This window comes from Pongo pygmaeus, chromosome 7 (genome assembly GCF_028885625.2).
Source record: "Pongo pygmaeus isolate AG05252 chromosome 7, NHGRI_mPonPyg2-v2.0_pri, whole genome shotgun sequence".
In the NCBI taxonomy this organism is placed as follows: Eukaryota; Metazoa; Chordata; class Mammalia; order Primates; family Hominidae; genus Pongo; species Pongo pygmaeus.
This window is the reverse complement of record NC_072380.2, coordinates 125955221-125972528: the sequence shown is the minus strand read 5'-3', so window position 1 is coordinate 125972528 and position 17308 is coordinate 125955221. Positions and strand designations below refer to the sequence as shown.

The 17308-nt window shown below is 34.7% G+C and overlaps 1 protein-coding gene across 1 annotated transcript in view; it reads left to right on the top strand.

Annotated features, from left to right (window-relative positions):
• Positions 1–17308, top strand: part of CSMD3 (CUB and Sushi multiple domains 3) — a 1221229-nt gene that overhangs the window by 139049 nt on the left and 1064872 nt on the right. Inside the window, exon 3 of the mRNA XM_054498903.2 lies at positions 5383–5495. Within this exon, the coding sequence (XP_054354878.2) occupies positions 5383–5495 (113 nt within the window). The remainder of the gene's footprint in view (positions 1–5382; positions 5496–17308) is intronic.

The window sequence follows — 17308 nt, the reverse complement described above, 5'->3', positions numbered from 1 at the left end:
GCCTTTTGGTCCTCATAGCTTAGTTCTCACATATTGGTGAGACTATATGATGTTTGGTTTTCCATTCCTGACTTACTTCACTTAGAATAATAGTCTCCAGTCTCATCCAGGTCACTGCAAATGCTGTTAATTCATGCCTTTTTATGGCTGAGTAGTATTCCATCATATATATATGATACATGTATATCACAGTTTCTTTATCCACTCGTTGATTGATGGACATGTGGGCTGATTCCATGATTTTACAATTGTGAATTGTGCTGCTATAAACATGCATGTACAAGTATCTTTTCAAATAATGACTTGATTTCTTCTGGGTAGGTACCCAGTGGTGGGATTGGTGGATCAAATGGCAGTTCTACTTTCAGTTCTTTAAGGAATCTCCACACTGTTTTCCATAGTGGTTGTAATAGATTACGTTGCCACCAGCAGTATAGACGTGTTCCCTGATCACTGCATCCACACCAACATCTAAGGTTTTTTGATTTTTTGATTACGGCCATTCTTGCAGGAGTAAGGTGGTATCGCATTGTAGTTTTGATTTGCATTTCCCTGATCATTAGTGATGCTGAGTATTTTTTCACTTTTGTCGCCATTTGTATATCTTCTTTTGAGAATTGCCTATTCATGCCCTTAGCCCACTTTTTGATAGGATTGTTTCTTTTGTCTTACTGATTTGAGTTTGTTACAGATTCTGGATATTAGTCCTTTGTCAGATGTAAAGACTGTGAAGATTTTCTCACACTCTGTGGGTTGTCTGCTTACTCTAGTGAATGTTCCTTTTGCTGTGCAAAAGCTTTGTAGTTTAATTAGGTCCTAGCTATTTATATTTGTTTTTATTGCATTTGCTTTTGGGTTCTTGGTCACGAAATCCTTGCCTAAGCCAATGTCTGCAAGAGTTTTTCCAATGTTATCTTCTAGAATTTTTATAGTTTCAGGTCTTAGATTTATGTCCTTAATCCATCTTGAGTTGATTTTTTTATAAGGTGAGAGATGAGGATCCAGTTTCATTCTTCTACATATGGCTAGCCAATTTTCTCAGCACCATTTGTTAAAAATGGTGTCCTTTCGCCACTTTATGTTTTTGTTTGCTTTGTCAAAGATCAGTTGGCTGTAAGTATTTGGGTTTATTTCTGGGTTCTCTATTCTGTTCCATTGGTCTATGTGCCCATTTTTATGTTAGCACTACACTCTTTTGGTGACTATGGCCTTATAGTGTAGTTTGAAATCAGGTAATGTGATGCCTCCAGATTTGTTCCTTTTGCTTAGTCTTGCTTTCGTTATGCACGCTCTTTTTTGGTTCCATATGAATTTTAGAATTTTTTTTTCTAATTCTGTGAAGAGTGATGTTGGTATTTTGATGGGGATTGCATTGAATTTGTAGATTGCTTTTGGCAGTCTGGTCATTTTCAAAACATTGATTTTCCTCATCCATGTGCATGGTATATGTTTCCATTTGTTCATGTCATCTATGATTTCTTTCAGCAGTGTTTTATAGTTTTTCTTGTAGAAGTCTTTTGACTCCTAGCTTAGGTTTATTCCTAAGTATTTTAATTTTTTTTTTTTTTGCAGCTATCATAAAAGGGTTTGAGTTCTTGATTTGATTCTCCACTTGGTCACTGTTGGTATATAGAAGAGCTACTTATTTGTGTACATTAATCTTGTATCTTGTATCTGGAAACTTTTCTGAATTCTTTTATCAGTTCCAGGAGCTTTCTGGAGGAGTCCTTAGGGTTTTCAAGGTAAACGATCATATCATCAGCAAACAGTGACAGTTTGGCTTCCTCTTTACTAATTTGGATGCCCTTTGTTTCTTCCTCTTGTCTGATTGCTTTGGCTAGGACTTCCAGTACTGTGTCAAAGAGGAGTGGTGAGATTGGGCATCCTTGTCTTGTTCCAGTTCTCAGAGGGAATGCTTTCAACTTTTCCCCATTCAGTATTATGTTGGCTATGGGTTTGTCATAGATGGCTTTCATTACATTAAGATATAAAGGAGAACCTATCAGATTAACAGCAGATGTCTCAGCAGAAACCCTACAAGCTAGAAGGAATTGGGGCCTATCTTCAGCCTCCTCAAACAAAACAATTATCAGCCAGGAATTTTGTTTCCAGTGAAACTAAGCATCAAATATGAAGAAAAGATACAGTCTTTTTCAGACAAACAAATGCTGAGAGAATTTGACATTACCAAGCCACCACTACAAGAACTGCTAAAAAGGAGCTGGAAATCTTGAAACAAATCCTGGAAACACATCAAACAGAACCTCTTTAAAGCATAAATCACACAGGACCTATAAAACAAAAATGCAAGTTAAAAAGCAAAAACAAACAAACAAAAAAACAAAGTACACAGGCAACAAAGTGCACAATGTATGCAAGGGTGTCTCACATTTCAATACTAACATTGAATGTAAATGGCCTAAATGCTCCACTTAAAAGATACATAACTGCAGAATGAGTAAGAACTCACCAACCAACCATCTGCTGCCTTCAGGAGACTCACCTAACACATAAGGACTCACATAAACTAAAGGGGTGGAAAAAGACATTTTATACAAATGGACACCAAAAGCAAGCAGAGGTAGGTGTTCTTAGAGAAAACCAACTTTAAAGCAACAGCAGTTAAAAGAGACAAAGAGGAACATTGTATGATGGTAAAAGGCCTGTCCAACAGGAAAATATCACAATCCTAAACATATATGCATGTAACACTGGAGGTCCCAAATTTATAAAACAATTACCAATAAACTTAAGAAATGATATAGACAGCAACAAAATAATAGTGGAGGACTTCAATACTCCACTGACAGTACTACACAGGTCATCAAGACAGAAACTCAACAAAGAAACAATGGATTTAAACTTTACCTTGGAACAAACTGACTTAACAGATAGATATGCAGCACATTTTATCTAACAACCTCAGAATACACATTCTATTAAACAGTGCATGAAACTTTCTACAAGATGGATCAGTAGATAGACTACATGATAGGCCAAAAACGAGCCTCAATAAATTAAAAAAAATTGAAATTATATCAAGCACTCTCTTAGACCACAGTGGAATAAAACTGGAAATCAACACCAAAAGGAACCCTCAATACCATACAAATACATGGAATTTAAATAATCTGCTCCTGAATGAGCATTGGGTCAAAAGTGCAATTAAGATGGAAATTTAAAAGTTCTTCGAACTGAATGACAATAATGATACAACGTATCAAAACCTTTGTGATACAGCAAAGGCGTTGCTAAGAGGAAAGTTCATAGCCCTAAGTGCCTACATCAAAAAGACTGAAAATTCTGAAAAATGACATTCTAAGGTCACACCTCAAGGAACTAGAGAAACAAGAACAAACCAAACCAAAGCTGGTAGAAGAAAGGAAATAACCAAGATCAGAGCAGAACCAAATGAAATTGAAACAAAAAAAAATTACAAAAGATAAATGAAACAAAAAGCTGGTCCTTCAAAAAGATAAATAAAATGGATAGACCATTCACAAGATTAACCAAGAAAAGAAGAGAGGAAGTCCAAATAACCTCACTAAGAAATGAAACAGGTTGTATAACAACTGACCCAACCAAAAGATCGTTCAAAAGATCTTTCAAGGCTACTGTGAACACCTCTACGCACATAAACCAGAAAACCTAGAAGAGACGGATAAATTCCCGGAAAACTACAACCCTCCTAGCTCAAATCAGGAAGAATTAGACACCCTGAACAGACCAATAACAAATAGGAAGATTGAAATGGTAATTTAAAAATTAACAATGAAAAAAAGTCCAAGACCAGACGGATTCACAGCAGAATTCTACCAGACATTCAAAGAATTGGTAGTAATCCTTTTGACAGTATTCCGCAAGGCAGAGAAAGAAGGTACCCTCCCTAATTCATTCTATGAAGCCAGCGTCATCCTAATACCAAAACCAGGAAAGGACATAACCAAAAAAGAAAACTACAGACTGATATCCTTGATGAACATAGGTGCTAAAATCATTAACAAAATACTAGCTAACCGAATCCAAAAACATACCAAAAAGATAACCCACCATGATCAAGTGGGTTTGACACCAGAGATTCAGGGATAGTTTAACATACATAAGTCAACAAATGTGATACACCACATAAATAGAATTAAAAACAAAAATCATATGATTATCTCAACAGATGCAGAAAAAACATTGACATCTTGAAGCATAGTATCCAAAGGAGAAAAAGATGTTTAATAACTATGCACATAAATATGAAATTACAAAATGAAGTCTTATAAAGAAAAAACTAATTGGACTCATAACTGAGTTTATTTTTAAATCAATTATACAACGTATTACAAGAAGGAGTAAAACAAGTTACCTCAAATCCTCATAATGATACAGCTGTTATATGAAAATAACTTTTAAAAAACACATTTTGTTCTCTCATTGATTAAAATTAAAAAAACAAAACAAATCTCCCATTACACAACATGCCACTACATGCTGATTATTTAAACATAAATACAGAAACCCAGCTTTTGCTAAAAGTGAACAATTCTTTACAATGTTCTTCTCTATTACTTTGAATAGCTTAATGATAAAAGTGTTCTAAATATTGCTTCAAATATTAGATTGTTTAATACAACTGAGTGAATACAAATTTGAAATTGTATACAAAATGATTTGGATGTTAATGTGTACATTAATAGTTCAAATATTTATTGTTTCTATTTTATTAATGTCTCAAAGACAATCAGATGCCAAACAGGGTGTTTAATTGATGATAAGAGGCAATAATATAGTTGTAGTCTTAGACCTGGCTCTTCTGTGAACTGGATCAAGTTGCCTAATTCTTCTTGGTCTCTTGTATCTTCTAATGTAAGGATGTAATTTCATATTATACTATATATAATATCTCATACTATGTTATCTCTCTTCATAGAGAGATTTTTAGTCATAATTACATAAATATTGCCTTAATAGGTTCTGAATGTACTCATTTTATATAATATCAACAGCAGTCTTAGTAACTTAGAGTAGTCACTAGGTTTCACAGGACTTCCATATTCAATTATAGAATAAATTGGTATTTATTTAGATATTTAAAAAACGTGTATTCCAAAACCCAGAAAAGAATTATATATCAGTTGTCCATTCCTGCTACAACAAATTGCCACAAACTTAGTAACTTAAACAACACAAATGTATTATCTTGCAGTCTGGAGGGCTGAAGTCCAAAATGAGTTTAACTGGGCTGAAATCAAGGTGTTGGCTGGACAGCATTCCTTCTGGAAATTCTAGGAGAAAATCTGTTTTATTATTTTTTTAAAATAGGACTTTAATCCTTCTTAAAAACTCTTAGATAAAATGATTATGTCTCTAACAATTAATTCCATTTTGTTTTAGGTTAACAGGATTCCATCTGCCACCTCCAGTGACAAGTACCAAATCTGTGTTCTCACTACGTTTGACCAGTGATTTTGCAGTTAGTGCTCATGGGTTTAAAGTATATTACGAAGGTAAGTGATGGTAGTGGCAAACAAACCACTGCCCTTAATGTAATCAAACAAAATTTTTCAAGTAGGAAAGAAGAATCAACATCAAGAGAGCTATAACACATCATGTTATCTCAAATCTTGTCCTGAAATTTATCTTGTTATTAATCATTAATCTGTAGTAAAATGCTATACTTAAGTGGGCTTTAATATTTTATATCACTAGGTGAGACCATTAAATTGCTACAGGGTTACGAATTAACAAAACGGAATTAAATGTGAAAGTAATAGGACTCTAGACCTGATTTGTGTGTCAGGCATCACAGACCCTACCCTAGAGTCCCTTGTGCTGTGCCACTCTACCAGAAAGTAAACTAGTAATCTGTCTTCTCTGAAAGTTAGAGTCAAGAGAAAAACTTCAGAAAGAGACAAGAGTTGACATCTACTCCTGAAACAGCCTTTCCAGGAATAAGATCAATAATCCCTTAAACTAGGAAGAGGACAACTAAATATTTCTCAAAACTGAAGGTTGTGTTTTTTCTTTTTCCTAGAAGTTTGGTACAAACTCAGTTGGCATCAAAACCAGATGCCAAATGAATAGAGGACATTTATGATCTTTATTTATCACACTTAGTGTGGATACTCATATATATCACTAGGAAAATACCGTTTGATAATGGGATGGTGCCCAGGCTCTACTCAGAGTGTTTAAAGGCACAGAATCTACATGTTTTGCTTTTTAAAAAATGTGATAGCAAAAATAATTCTGATGGTAAAAATAATTTGTTCTTGAAGGTTTCAGATAGAAATCATGGACTTATCGTTTCTTGTCTATGTGATTTGACAATAAAATTTCCATCTAATTTAGGAAAGAGTCCTTTTCTTCCCCATAGGGATAGTGTGTCAGATTTCAATTCATCTCCCCAGGACTATATTACAGAATTTATCACATCAGGTCTAATATTATCATAAAGAGATACATAAATACCATAGCAAGGGCAATTAATTTCTAAACCATATAATAATTCAAAATATAATGTGTTTAAAGAAAACGATCACGTATTAAATAGAATTGTTTCAGTATAAATGTTAACATTTTGCATGTAGGGGAATGTTTTAAACTAAACACTAATTCTAGTACAGTATTTCTCACTAGAAAAAAAATCCTCGGGCTAATAATTTAGTAAAAATCCTTTCTCTGTTTTATATCCTGAATAATGTCGGATAGCAGCAGTTTTGAACATTATTTTCTACCTAATACTTTTTTGAACTGTCTTTTGTCTAGCAAGGGAGGATAAATTCCAAGACTTAATTTCCTTCACGGTGATAGTAATAATCATTATTTTTCTAAGGAGCTCTCACAATAGTTGAATATTTTTTATCTTGGCAACTTAATTCATAGTTTAAAATACTATAACCACAAAGGTTTAATTTTAAGGTATAATTTTGGCAATACTGAAGAAGTTAGTAATGCAATTATTTTGTACTAAGGGCTCTTAATAGAAAACCTGTATTCTGTTCATCAAAATATAAATATATTTTTAGATTAGTTTAAGCTTTCAGGAAGTACTAAGTATACTGAAAATGTACTTGCGAATTATGAGGTTGGCATGTTTTTTGGTTTGGCTGTCAGGTTTCATGAATTCATACTAAAAAATATTTTCATAGCTCCCAATTGTTTCTACATATACCACATTAAATTTCTGTCCATCTATTTCACTTAAGGGAAAATAGATTCATATATTTTTGACATTTAAATGTATGTTTGGCATGTGCTGACTTAAAATATAGGATGCTTGACATTCAGATAGTACTGAAGGATTGGTTATCATGCTGCAAAATCTTCAGGTATTGATTCACAATGAGTATCTTGTTCAATGAATGTTAGTTTTCAATTTAACATCTTAAAAGAATTTAAAAAATTATCTCAGTTTTATAAGTGAAAAGTCCTGGTGTTCTTTGCTGATTTCTCTGCTTGGAGTCCCACAAGGCTAAAATAAAAATTTCAGTGGGCTTGGTTTGTATCCAAAGGTTTTGGGAAAAATCTACTTCCTGGAGTATTCTGGTTGTTAGCAAGATCTAGTTCTTCAAGTTTGTAGGGCCATGATACCTGTTTCCTTCTGGCTGTCAGCTGGGGGCTGCCCATAGATCCTAAGGCTTTCTCTCCTCTCTACGTAGAGGCCTCATACCTTAGAGCCAGCAACTGGTAAAAAGAATCCTCCTCACCTTGGAATCTTTGATTTCCCCTCTGATGCATCTGTCTGCTACTTTCTCCCTCCACACATCTTATACTCTAGGTGAAGAAATTTCTCAGCTTTTAACGTCCCTGTGATTGGCTTGGGCCCATCTGGATAATGAATGCTAATCTCCCCATCATAAAGTCCTTAACCTTAATCATATCTTCAAAGGCTTTTTGGCCATGTAACATGACATGTGTGCAAGTTCCAGAGACGTATTTTTGGGGAGGTAGAGGGGCATTATTTGGCCTATGATTTCAAGCTTAAGTCTATGTAACATGATCCAGAGGGAGTAGCTGCTAGCATTTCTATATTTAACTGGAGCCAATGATACTGCCAGGGCCAACTGGCATATTGTGAAGCTCAGAAATCTTATCTTGGAATTACAAAATCTGTCTCCCACTCCCCTGCATTTGGATCCAGTTTTTTGTTCTGCAATTACCTCAAATTACAACTCTTTCCCTGTGTATGATACAGTAAAATAGATCTACTAACCTGGACATCTTCTCAAGTATTATGCCTGTATTTTAAAATTTAATTTAATTTTTATATTTTTGAGATAGGAGTCTCACTATATTGCCCTGGCTTGTCCTAAACCCCTGGCTTCTAGTGATTTTCCTGCCTCTGTCTCTCAAAGCACTGGGATTACAAGCATGAGCCACTGCTCCTGGTCTCTTACCTGTATTTTTAAAAATATTTTTCAAGATAATACTAATGTCTAAATCGCATTTCTTTTTATTTCATCTTCCTCTATATAATCATTTACTATTTTTAAAAATCTTTCTATGACTTTGTCCTTGTGTATTAGTATTTGAGACCTGTATTTATTACTAATGTTATTCGTTGATCTGTGTGTCTCAAATTGTCAACACTGAACCACATGCATCAGCTTTATCCGGAGACTGTATTGAAATCTAGAATTCTTGGCCCCACTTACATATTCTGAGTCAAACTCTGCCGTGGAGCCCTGGAATATGCATTATAATAAGAGACTCACTGATTCTTATGCCTACTGAGATTGTAAATTCTTTCTCTCCCTGGAAAGAGGACTAAACCAGACCAAACTAATCTGGTGTATAATAAAAGCTAAGAAAGATATTTGTTCAACTGGTATACTGCAAAGAGAATTATTCTGGAGAAGATACCTAATGTATCTAAACCTCATTGTCTTCATCTGTAAAATTGAGATAATAATTCTCCCTACTTCCTAGTGTTGTGAGGAATAAAATAATATAGAGTGCCTAGAATAGGCTCTAACATAATAAACAGTCTATACATATGAATTACAATATTGATAATATCATGATGGTGATTAAAAGAGTACTTTATGTATAAGCATTTCAATTCTATCGGGACATACAGTATATTTGTACAAATTTCTATAATGGAGTTAATATGCTTTTTTAAAAAGGCTATTGGTTTTTATGGTCTGTTCTTTTAGCAAGAGCTATTGAAGTAATCACACGTTCTGTCTCTCTCTCTTTCTTTCCCTCCCTCCCTCCCTCCCTGCTTCCTTCCTTCCTTCTTTTTTTCTTTCTCTCTCTCTTTTTCTGTGTGTGTGTGTGTGTGTGTGTGTAGCTGAATGTGATTAATGACTTAATGTTACAAATATATTTCTTTAAAAATCATTATTAGGTGAGTAAAGGTCATCAAGCTAATAAACACATTATTCTCAGTTAAGGTAATGTGTTGTAACTACTATGAGATCTTTCAAGACAATTTAGCATATTGAAATTGATTTAACTTGCAGAGGAGAAGGTAAAGTAGGAGAAGTTCTACTTATTCACTCTCTACATTTTTCAAACTGTCTATGGTGAAAGACCAATAGGTATCTGTAATTGCACACAAATACTTTTGTAAAATAAAAGCTAATGGAGGAAATGTTGCACTGATGTCAATTTGCTTAAAAGTGCTTAAATGCTTACTCTTGATTTCTATACTTCCTCGTGGACAAGTAAGAAATTGTTTACCAAAGCACACTGGTCCATGAACCAGTTCTCACCTTTTCCTTTAGTATTGCTAAATTATCCAGAATGAGTTATATAGTCTACTTTCACACTAGAGTGCAGACCAATTTAAAATATTGATTTAAATTAATTTTCTAGATCCCTTGATACTTAAATTTATATTCTTTAGGCAAATATTTCATCTTAAATTCCATATAATATCCATTAATAGCAAAAAAATCAATATATTAATAATTTAGCAATTCTGTGTGCTTGGAATCATTCTATACATTTGAAATTTTTATATTGAAATTATGATTTTCAAAATGTAAAAACTTTATGCTTTATTTAGAAATGTAAAGTATACTTTTATTTTGTCAAATTACAAAAATATTTAATCATGACCGCTATTACATTCTTCACATTTTCTAAGATTTCTTTTGCTTCTCAAGTTTCAAAAACCTGTTACTTTTACTTATTCTTATATTTTATTTAGCTCTAGGCAATTGCTACCAATTTATAAGACAGGAAAATAATTCAGTTAAAATATAAAACATCATTATGAATGTTTCTAAGTAGAAATATGTCTCTGTATTAGCTATACCTGATAGTTTATCCCAAATACAAAAGATTAATCAACGTATAATACAATGTAATAGTTCAGTGAAATTCTGTTAGATATCAGAAAACACTACAAGTGAGATCCACTAAATCAGGGTGGGCTATATTTCTTAAATACTCATTGACAGTAGAATAGTCTCATTGTCCTTTATCTGTGAGGGATACACTCCAAGACCTCCAGTGGATGCCTGAAATTGTGGATAGTACCAAACCATATATACAGTAGTATGTTTTCTCAATCTGATAACTGAGACCACAAATAAGTATCTAATAGGCAGGTAGCATATACAGCTTGGCAAAGGGACGGGTGGGGCAGAACAGGATAGAGTGCTCATAGATTTTATCATGCTACTTAGAGTGGCCTGTAGTTTAAACCTATGAATTGTTTATTTCTGGAATTTTTAAATTAATATTTTCTGATCTTGGTTATCAATGGTAACTGAAACCACAAAAAGCAAAGTCACAGATAACAAGGGGACCCTATAGTACATCATCCTGCTAATTTTATTAGAGCTGAGGTTTTATTTTTTTAATGTATTCAAAATGTTTAGCGTTAGACAAAGGAAACTAACTTAAAATGTGAAGTTAGATAATCAAGAAAATGTTTTAAACAAAATTTGTTTTATTTTTATTTTTATAATAATAATTATACATATTTATAGGGTATATGTGGTATTTTCATACAATCATACAAGGTATAATGATCAAATAAGAGTAATTGGGATATCTCTCACCTCAAACATTTATCTTCTCTTTGTGTTGGAAACATTGCAAATTCACTTCACTAGTTATTTTAGAATTTGTATACAAAAAATTATTGTTAACTGTATTATCCCTATTATGCTATTGAACATTAAATCTTATTCCTTCTGTCTAACTACATTTTTACCCATGAACCAACCCCTGTTTATTCCTCCTTCCCTACTACCCTTCCCAGCCTCTGGTAACAATCATTCTACTCTCTACTTCAATATGTTTTCAAATATATAAGTAGAATGAAAATAGTTCCAGATTTGTGGAAATATGTTCCATGTTAGATATTCTTTCAATAAAATATTTTAGATGCAATTGAATAGGTCTGTATTAGTCCATTTTAATGCTGCTGATAAAGACATCCCCAATACTGGGAAAAAAAGGAGGTTTAATTGGACTTACAGTTGTTCCACATGGCTGGGGAGGCCTCAGAATCATGGCAGAAGGCGAAACACACTTCTTACGTGGTGCTGGCAAGAGAAAAATGAAGTTACAAAAGAAGAAACCCCTGATAAAACCATCAAATCTCATAAGCTTATTCACTACCACAAGAACAGTAGGGGGAAACTGCTCCCATGATTTAAATTATCTCCCACTGGGTTCCTCCCACAATACATGGGAATTATGGGAGTACAATTCAAGATGAGATTTGGGTGAAGACACAGAGACAAACCATATCATTCTGCCCTTTGCCCCTCTGAATCTCACGTCCTCATATTTCAAAATCAATCCTGCCTTCCCAAGCATCCCCCAAAATCTTAACTCATTTCAGCATTAACCCAGAAGACCACGGTCCGAAGTCACATCTGAAACAAGGTAAGTCCTTTGCACCTATGAGTCCATAAAATCAAAAGCAAGCTAGTTATTTCCTAGATACAATGGGGGTACAGGTATTGAAAAAATACAGCCATTCCAAATGGGAGAAATTGTCCAAAACAAAGGGGTTACAGGGCCTATGCAAGTCTGAAATCCAGCGGGGCAGTCAAATTTGAAAGTTCCAAAATGATCTCGTTTGACTCCATGTCTCACATCCAGGTCAAGCTGATGAAAGAGGCAGGTTCCCATAGTCTTGGGCAGCTCTGACCCTGTGGCTTTGCAGGGTATAGCACCACTCCTGGCTGCTTTCACTGGCTGGCATTGAGTGTCTGCAGCTTTTCCAGGCACATGGTACAAGCTATAGGTGGATCTACCATTCTGTGGTCTGGAGGATGGTGGCCCTCTTCTCACAGCTCACTAAGTGGTGGCCCAGTAGGGACTCTGTGTGAGGGCTCCAACCCCACATTTCCCTTCCACATTGCCCTAGCCTAAGTTATCCATGAGGGCCCCACCCCTACAGCAAACTTTTGCCTGGGCATCCAGGCGTTTCCATACATCTTCTGAAATATAGATGGATGTCCCCAAACCTTAATTCTTGGCTTCTGTTCACCCGCAGGCTCAACATAACGTGTAAGCTGCCAAGGTTTGGGGCTTTGCACCCTCTGAAACCATGGCCCGAGCTGTACCTTGCCCGTTTTAGCAACAGCTGGAGCAGCTGGGACGCAGAGCAACAAGTCCTTAGGCTGCACACAGCATGAGGACCCTGGGCCCAGTCCAAGAAACCATTTTTTTCCCCTAGGCTTCCAGGTCTGTAATGGGAGGGGCTGCCATAAAGACCTATGACATACCCTGGAAACATTTTCCCCATTGTCTTGGGGATTAACATTAAGTGCCTTGTTACTTATGCAAATTTCTGCAGCCAGCTTGAATTTCTCCCCTTAAAAAATGGGTTTTTGTTTTCTACTGCATCATCAGGCTGCAAATTTTCTGAACTTTTTTGCTCTGTTTCCATTTTAAAACAGTACTTTTAACAGCACCCAAGTCACCTCTTGGATGATTTGCTGCTTAGAAATTTCTTCTACCAGATACCCTAAAACATCCCTCTGAAGTGCAAAGTTCCACAATCTCCAGGGCAGGTGCAAAATGCCACCAGTTTTTTTTTTTTATTATTATACTTTAAGTTCTAGGGTACATGTGCACAACATGCAGGTTTGTTACATATGTATACATGTGCCATGTTGGTGTGCTGCAATCCATTAACACATCATTTACATTAGGTATATCTCCTAATGCTGTCCCTCCCCCCTCCCCCCACCCCACAACAGTCCCCAATGTGTGATGTTCCCCTTCCTGTGTCCAAGTGTTCTCATTGTTCAGTTCCCACCTATTAGTGAGAACATGCGGTGTTTGGTTTTTTGTCCTTGTGATAGTTTGCTGAGAGTGATGGTTTCCAGCTTCATCCATGTCCCTACAAAGGACATGAACACATCCTTTTTTATGGCTGCATAGTATTCCATGGTGTATACGTGCCACATTTTCTTAATCCAGTCTATCATTGTTGGACATTTGGGTTGCTTCCAAGTCTTTGCTATTGTGAATAGTGCCACAATAAACATACATGTGCATGTTCTTTATAGCGGCATGACTTATAATTCTTTGGGTGTATACCCAGTAATGGGATGGCTGGGTCAAACGGTATTTCTAGTTCTAGATCCCTGAGGAATCACCACACTATCTTACACAATGGTTGAACTAGTTTACACTCCCACCAACAGTGTAAAAGTGTTCCTATTTCTCCACATCCTCTCCAGCACCTGTTGTTTCCTGACTTTTTAATGATCGCCATTCTAACTGGTATGAGATGGTATCTCATTGTGGTTTTGATTTGCATTTCTCTGATGGCCAGTGATGATGAGCATTTTTTCATGTGTCTGTTGGCTGCATAAATGTCTTCTTTTGAGAAGTGTCTGTTCATATCCTTTGCCCACTTTTTGATGGGGTTTTTTGTTTTTTTCTTATAAATTTGTTTCAGTTCTTTGTAGATTCTGGATATTAGCTTTTGTCAGATGAGTAGATTGCAAAAATTTTCTCCCATTTTGTAGGTTGCCTGTTCTCTCTGATGGTAGTTTCTTTTGCTGTGCAGAAGCTCTTTAGTTTAATGAGATCCTATTTGTCAATTTTGGCTTTTGTTGCCATTGCTTTTGGTGTTTTAGACATGAAGTCCATGCCCATGCCTATGTCCTGAATGGTATTGCCTAGGTTTTCTTCTAGGGTTTTTATGGTTTTAGGTCTAACATTTAAGTCTTTAATCGATCTTGAATGAATTTTTGTATAAGGAAGGGATCCAGTTTCAGCTTTCTACATATGGCTAGCCAGTTTTCCCAGCACCATTTATTAAATAGGGAATCCTTTCCCCATTTCTTTTTTTTGTCAGGTTTGTCAAAGATCAGATGGTTGTAGATGTGTGGTATTATTTCTGAAGGCTCTGTTCTGTTCCATTGGTCTATATTTCTGTTTTGGTACCAGTACCATGCTGTTTTGGTTACTGTAGCCTTGTAGTACAGTTTGAAGTCAGGTAGCGTGATGCCTCCAGCTTTGTTCTTTTGGCTTAGGATCGACTTGGTGATGCGGGCTCTTTTTTGGTTCCATATGAAGTTTAATGTAGTTTTTTCCAATTCTGTGAAGAAAGTCATTGGTATCTTGATGGGGATGGCATTGAATCTATAAATTACCTTGGGCAGTATGGCCATTTTCATGATATTGTTTCTTCCTATCCATGAGCATAGAATGTTCTTCAAGTTGTTTGTGTCCTCTTTTAGTTCATTGAGCAGTGGTTTGTAGTTCTCCTTGAAGAGGTCCTTCACATCCCTTGTAAGCTGGATTCCTAGGTATTTTATTCTCTTTGAAGCAAATGTGAATAGGAGTTCACCTATGATTTGGGTGGGGACACAGAGCCAAACCATATCAGGTGCTAAAAATTTTATTAAATTGTTAATTTTAAAAAGCTACTCAAAACAATTAAAGAAAATCTTTATTATTGATATATGTATTAAACATTTATTTTACAAACCATTTTGATATTTATATTTTCCAGTTATCTTGAATTCCAGCATTAATTGTAGTAAAAGGACTAAAATTCATGAGATAGCTTTGCCCTAACTCCTAAAAACTAATTATTTTATTCTTTCATTCAGGGTTCTGTTCATTCCCTATATAATACCACGTATAAAATATATCTGAATTTTTAATTGGATCAAATTATATCCAAAGGAATGGGTGACCTCTTGACTATAAAAGCTATGCATATGCCACATTTTTTCCATTAGTGGCATAGAACTATCATGAAGTTCTACTCAATATCTCCAATGTGGAATAAACAATTGATTAAAGTACAAGTCAGTCTGGGATCTTCACAGGTGAATTTCTCCATTTTCAAAGCTTGTTTTAGCCTTCTTTAGCCCATTTACTCTACAACTGTGGAAGTTGGTATTCCTGTTTCTTAAAATATTGCTAGAGTTTAAGGGCCTTTAATTATGTATTGGAGACCCTTTACTCTGAAACCTCTTGCAGTCGAATCTGTGAACTATTAAATTTCTGCAGAAAAAATTTCTAATGAATATCTAGTTGCATATATCTCTCGTCTTCCTCATTATGTCTGCCATACACTTGAATTTCTGAATTTCTATCATACACTTGAATTTCCCAAAGTTTGTTTCACAGAACTTTGGTTTTATATGTTTTATTGTTATAAAGAGCCAAATGAGTAAAAAGTTCTTCTGAGAAACAATAAAGTTGAAAAAATATTAACCTATACTAAGTTTAATAGTCATATAACCATTTGTCAAGATTTGATCAAGGTGCAATTGATGAGATGTGTGTTCTGTGGAACAAAGGGTGGGGAGTGCTCTTAAGTCTTTCTAGACCTGCCAAACAATATTCTAAATGCATTCTAGTTTCTGATAAAAGTTATTTTGTAATATAGAATCCTTTTAAATTTTTCTTTGAAAGATGCGTAGTCACTTTTTATAGGTGAAAGAGTATATGGGAACCTACGATGGAATATCTTACCATCTTAGGAATCATTTATTGTGGAAATATGGTAATATAGTTCAAGCATTTAGAGGAATGTATATGTATATGTAATTATGTGTATATATTATTTAATATATCATTTATAATGAGTATCTTAAGATCTGGGATGAGCTAAATAATTTCGGCATGTCTCAGTTGGACATTATAATTATCAGGAACAGTTATATAATCAGTAAAATATAGTCCTTTTGTATAGTTTTGGGTTTTCTTTATTTTTTTATTTGTACAAATTCATGAGGTACATGTGAAATCTTGCAACTTGTATATAATATGTAGTGATTGAGTCAGATATTTAGGGTGGCCATCATCTGGATACAATACAACTTTGTTAACTATATTCATCCTACTCGGTTATCAAACATTGAATTTATTCCTTTTATCTAACTTGAGTTTGTACCCTTTAACCCACTTCTCTTCATCCTCCCCCTCTTCCCCATTCACCCTTCCAAGTTTCTGTTTTCTATCTTCCCACCATCTACCTCATTTGATCAAATATCTTAGATCCCACATATAAGTGAAAAGATGCAATATTTGTCTATTTGTGCTTGGCTTATTTCACTTAAGATAATGACCTCCACTTCCATCGATGTTGCTGCAAATGGCATGACTTAATTCTTTTTTATGGTCAAATAGTATTCCATTGTGTATATTTTCTTTATCTGTTCATCTGTTGATGGATACATTGGTTAATTCCATATATTTGCTATTGTGAATACTGCTGCAGTAACCATGTGAGCGCAGGAATTCCTTTGATATATTGATTTCTTTTTCTTTGGGTAGATAACCCTGTAGTGGAATTTCTATGGAATGGTAATTCTATTTTTAGTTTTTTAAGAAAGCTTCATACTGTTTTCTATAGTGGCTGTACTAGTACCCATTCCTACCAACAGCGTGTAAGAGTTCCCATTTCTCCATATCATTGCCAACATCTGATACTGTTTGTCTTTTTAACAATAATAATTCTGATTGGGACAAGTGATATCTCATTGGAATTTTCATTTGTATTTCTCTGATTATTAGTGATGCTGAAATTTTTTTCATATACCTGTTAGCAGTTTGTATGTCTTCTTTTGAGAAATGTCTATTTGTGTCCTTTGCCCATGTTTTAATGAAATTATTCATGTTTCTCCTGTTGTGTTGTTTGAGTTCGTTTTGTATTCTGGGCATATTAGTTCACTGTTGGATGAAGAATTTTCAAATAAAGAATATACATTGAAAACCACTTCAAACACAAGGTACTTACTATTCTATGATTGTTGATGTGTATTACTAAGTAATTAAAACATTATAGAAAAAAATGCTCACATTTAGCAAATTTGCTAATAAATCATTTTCACATTTTAACTCAGAAATATAAAAATGTGGCTAATAA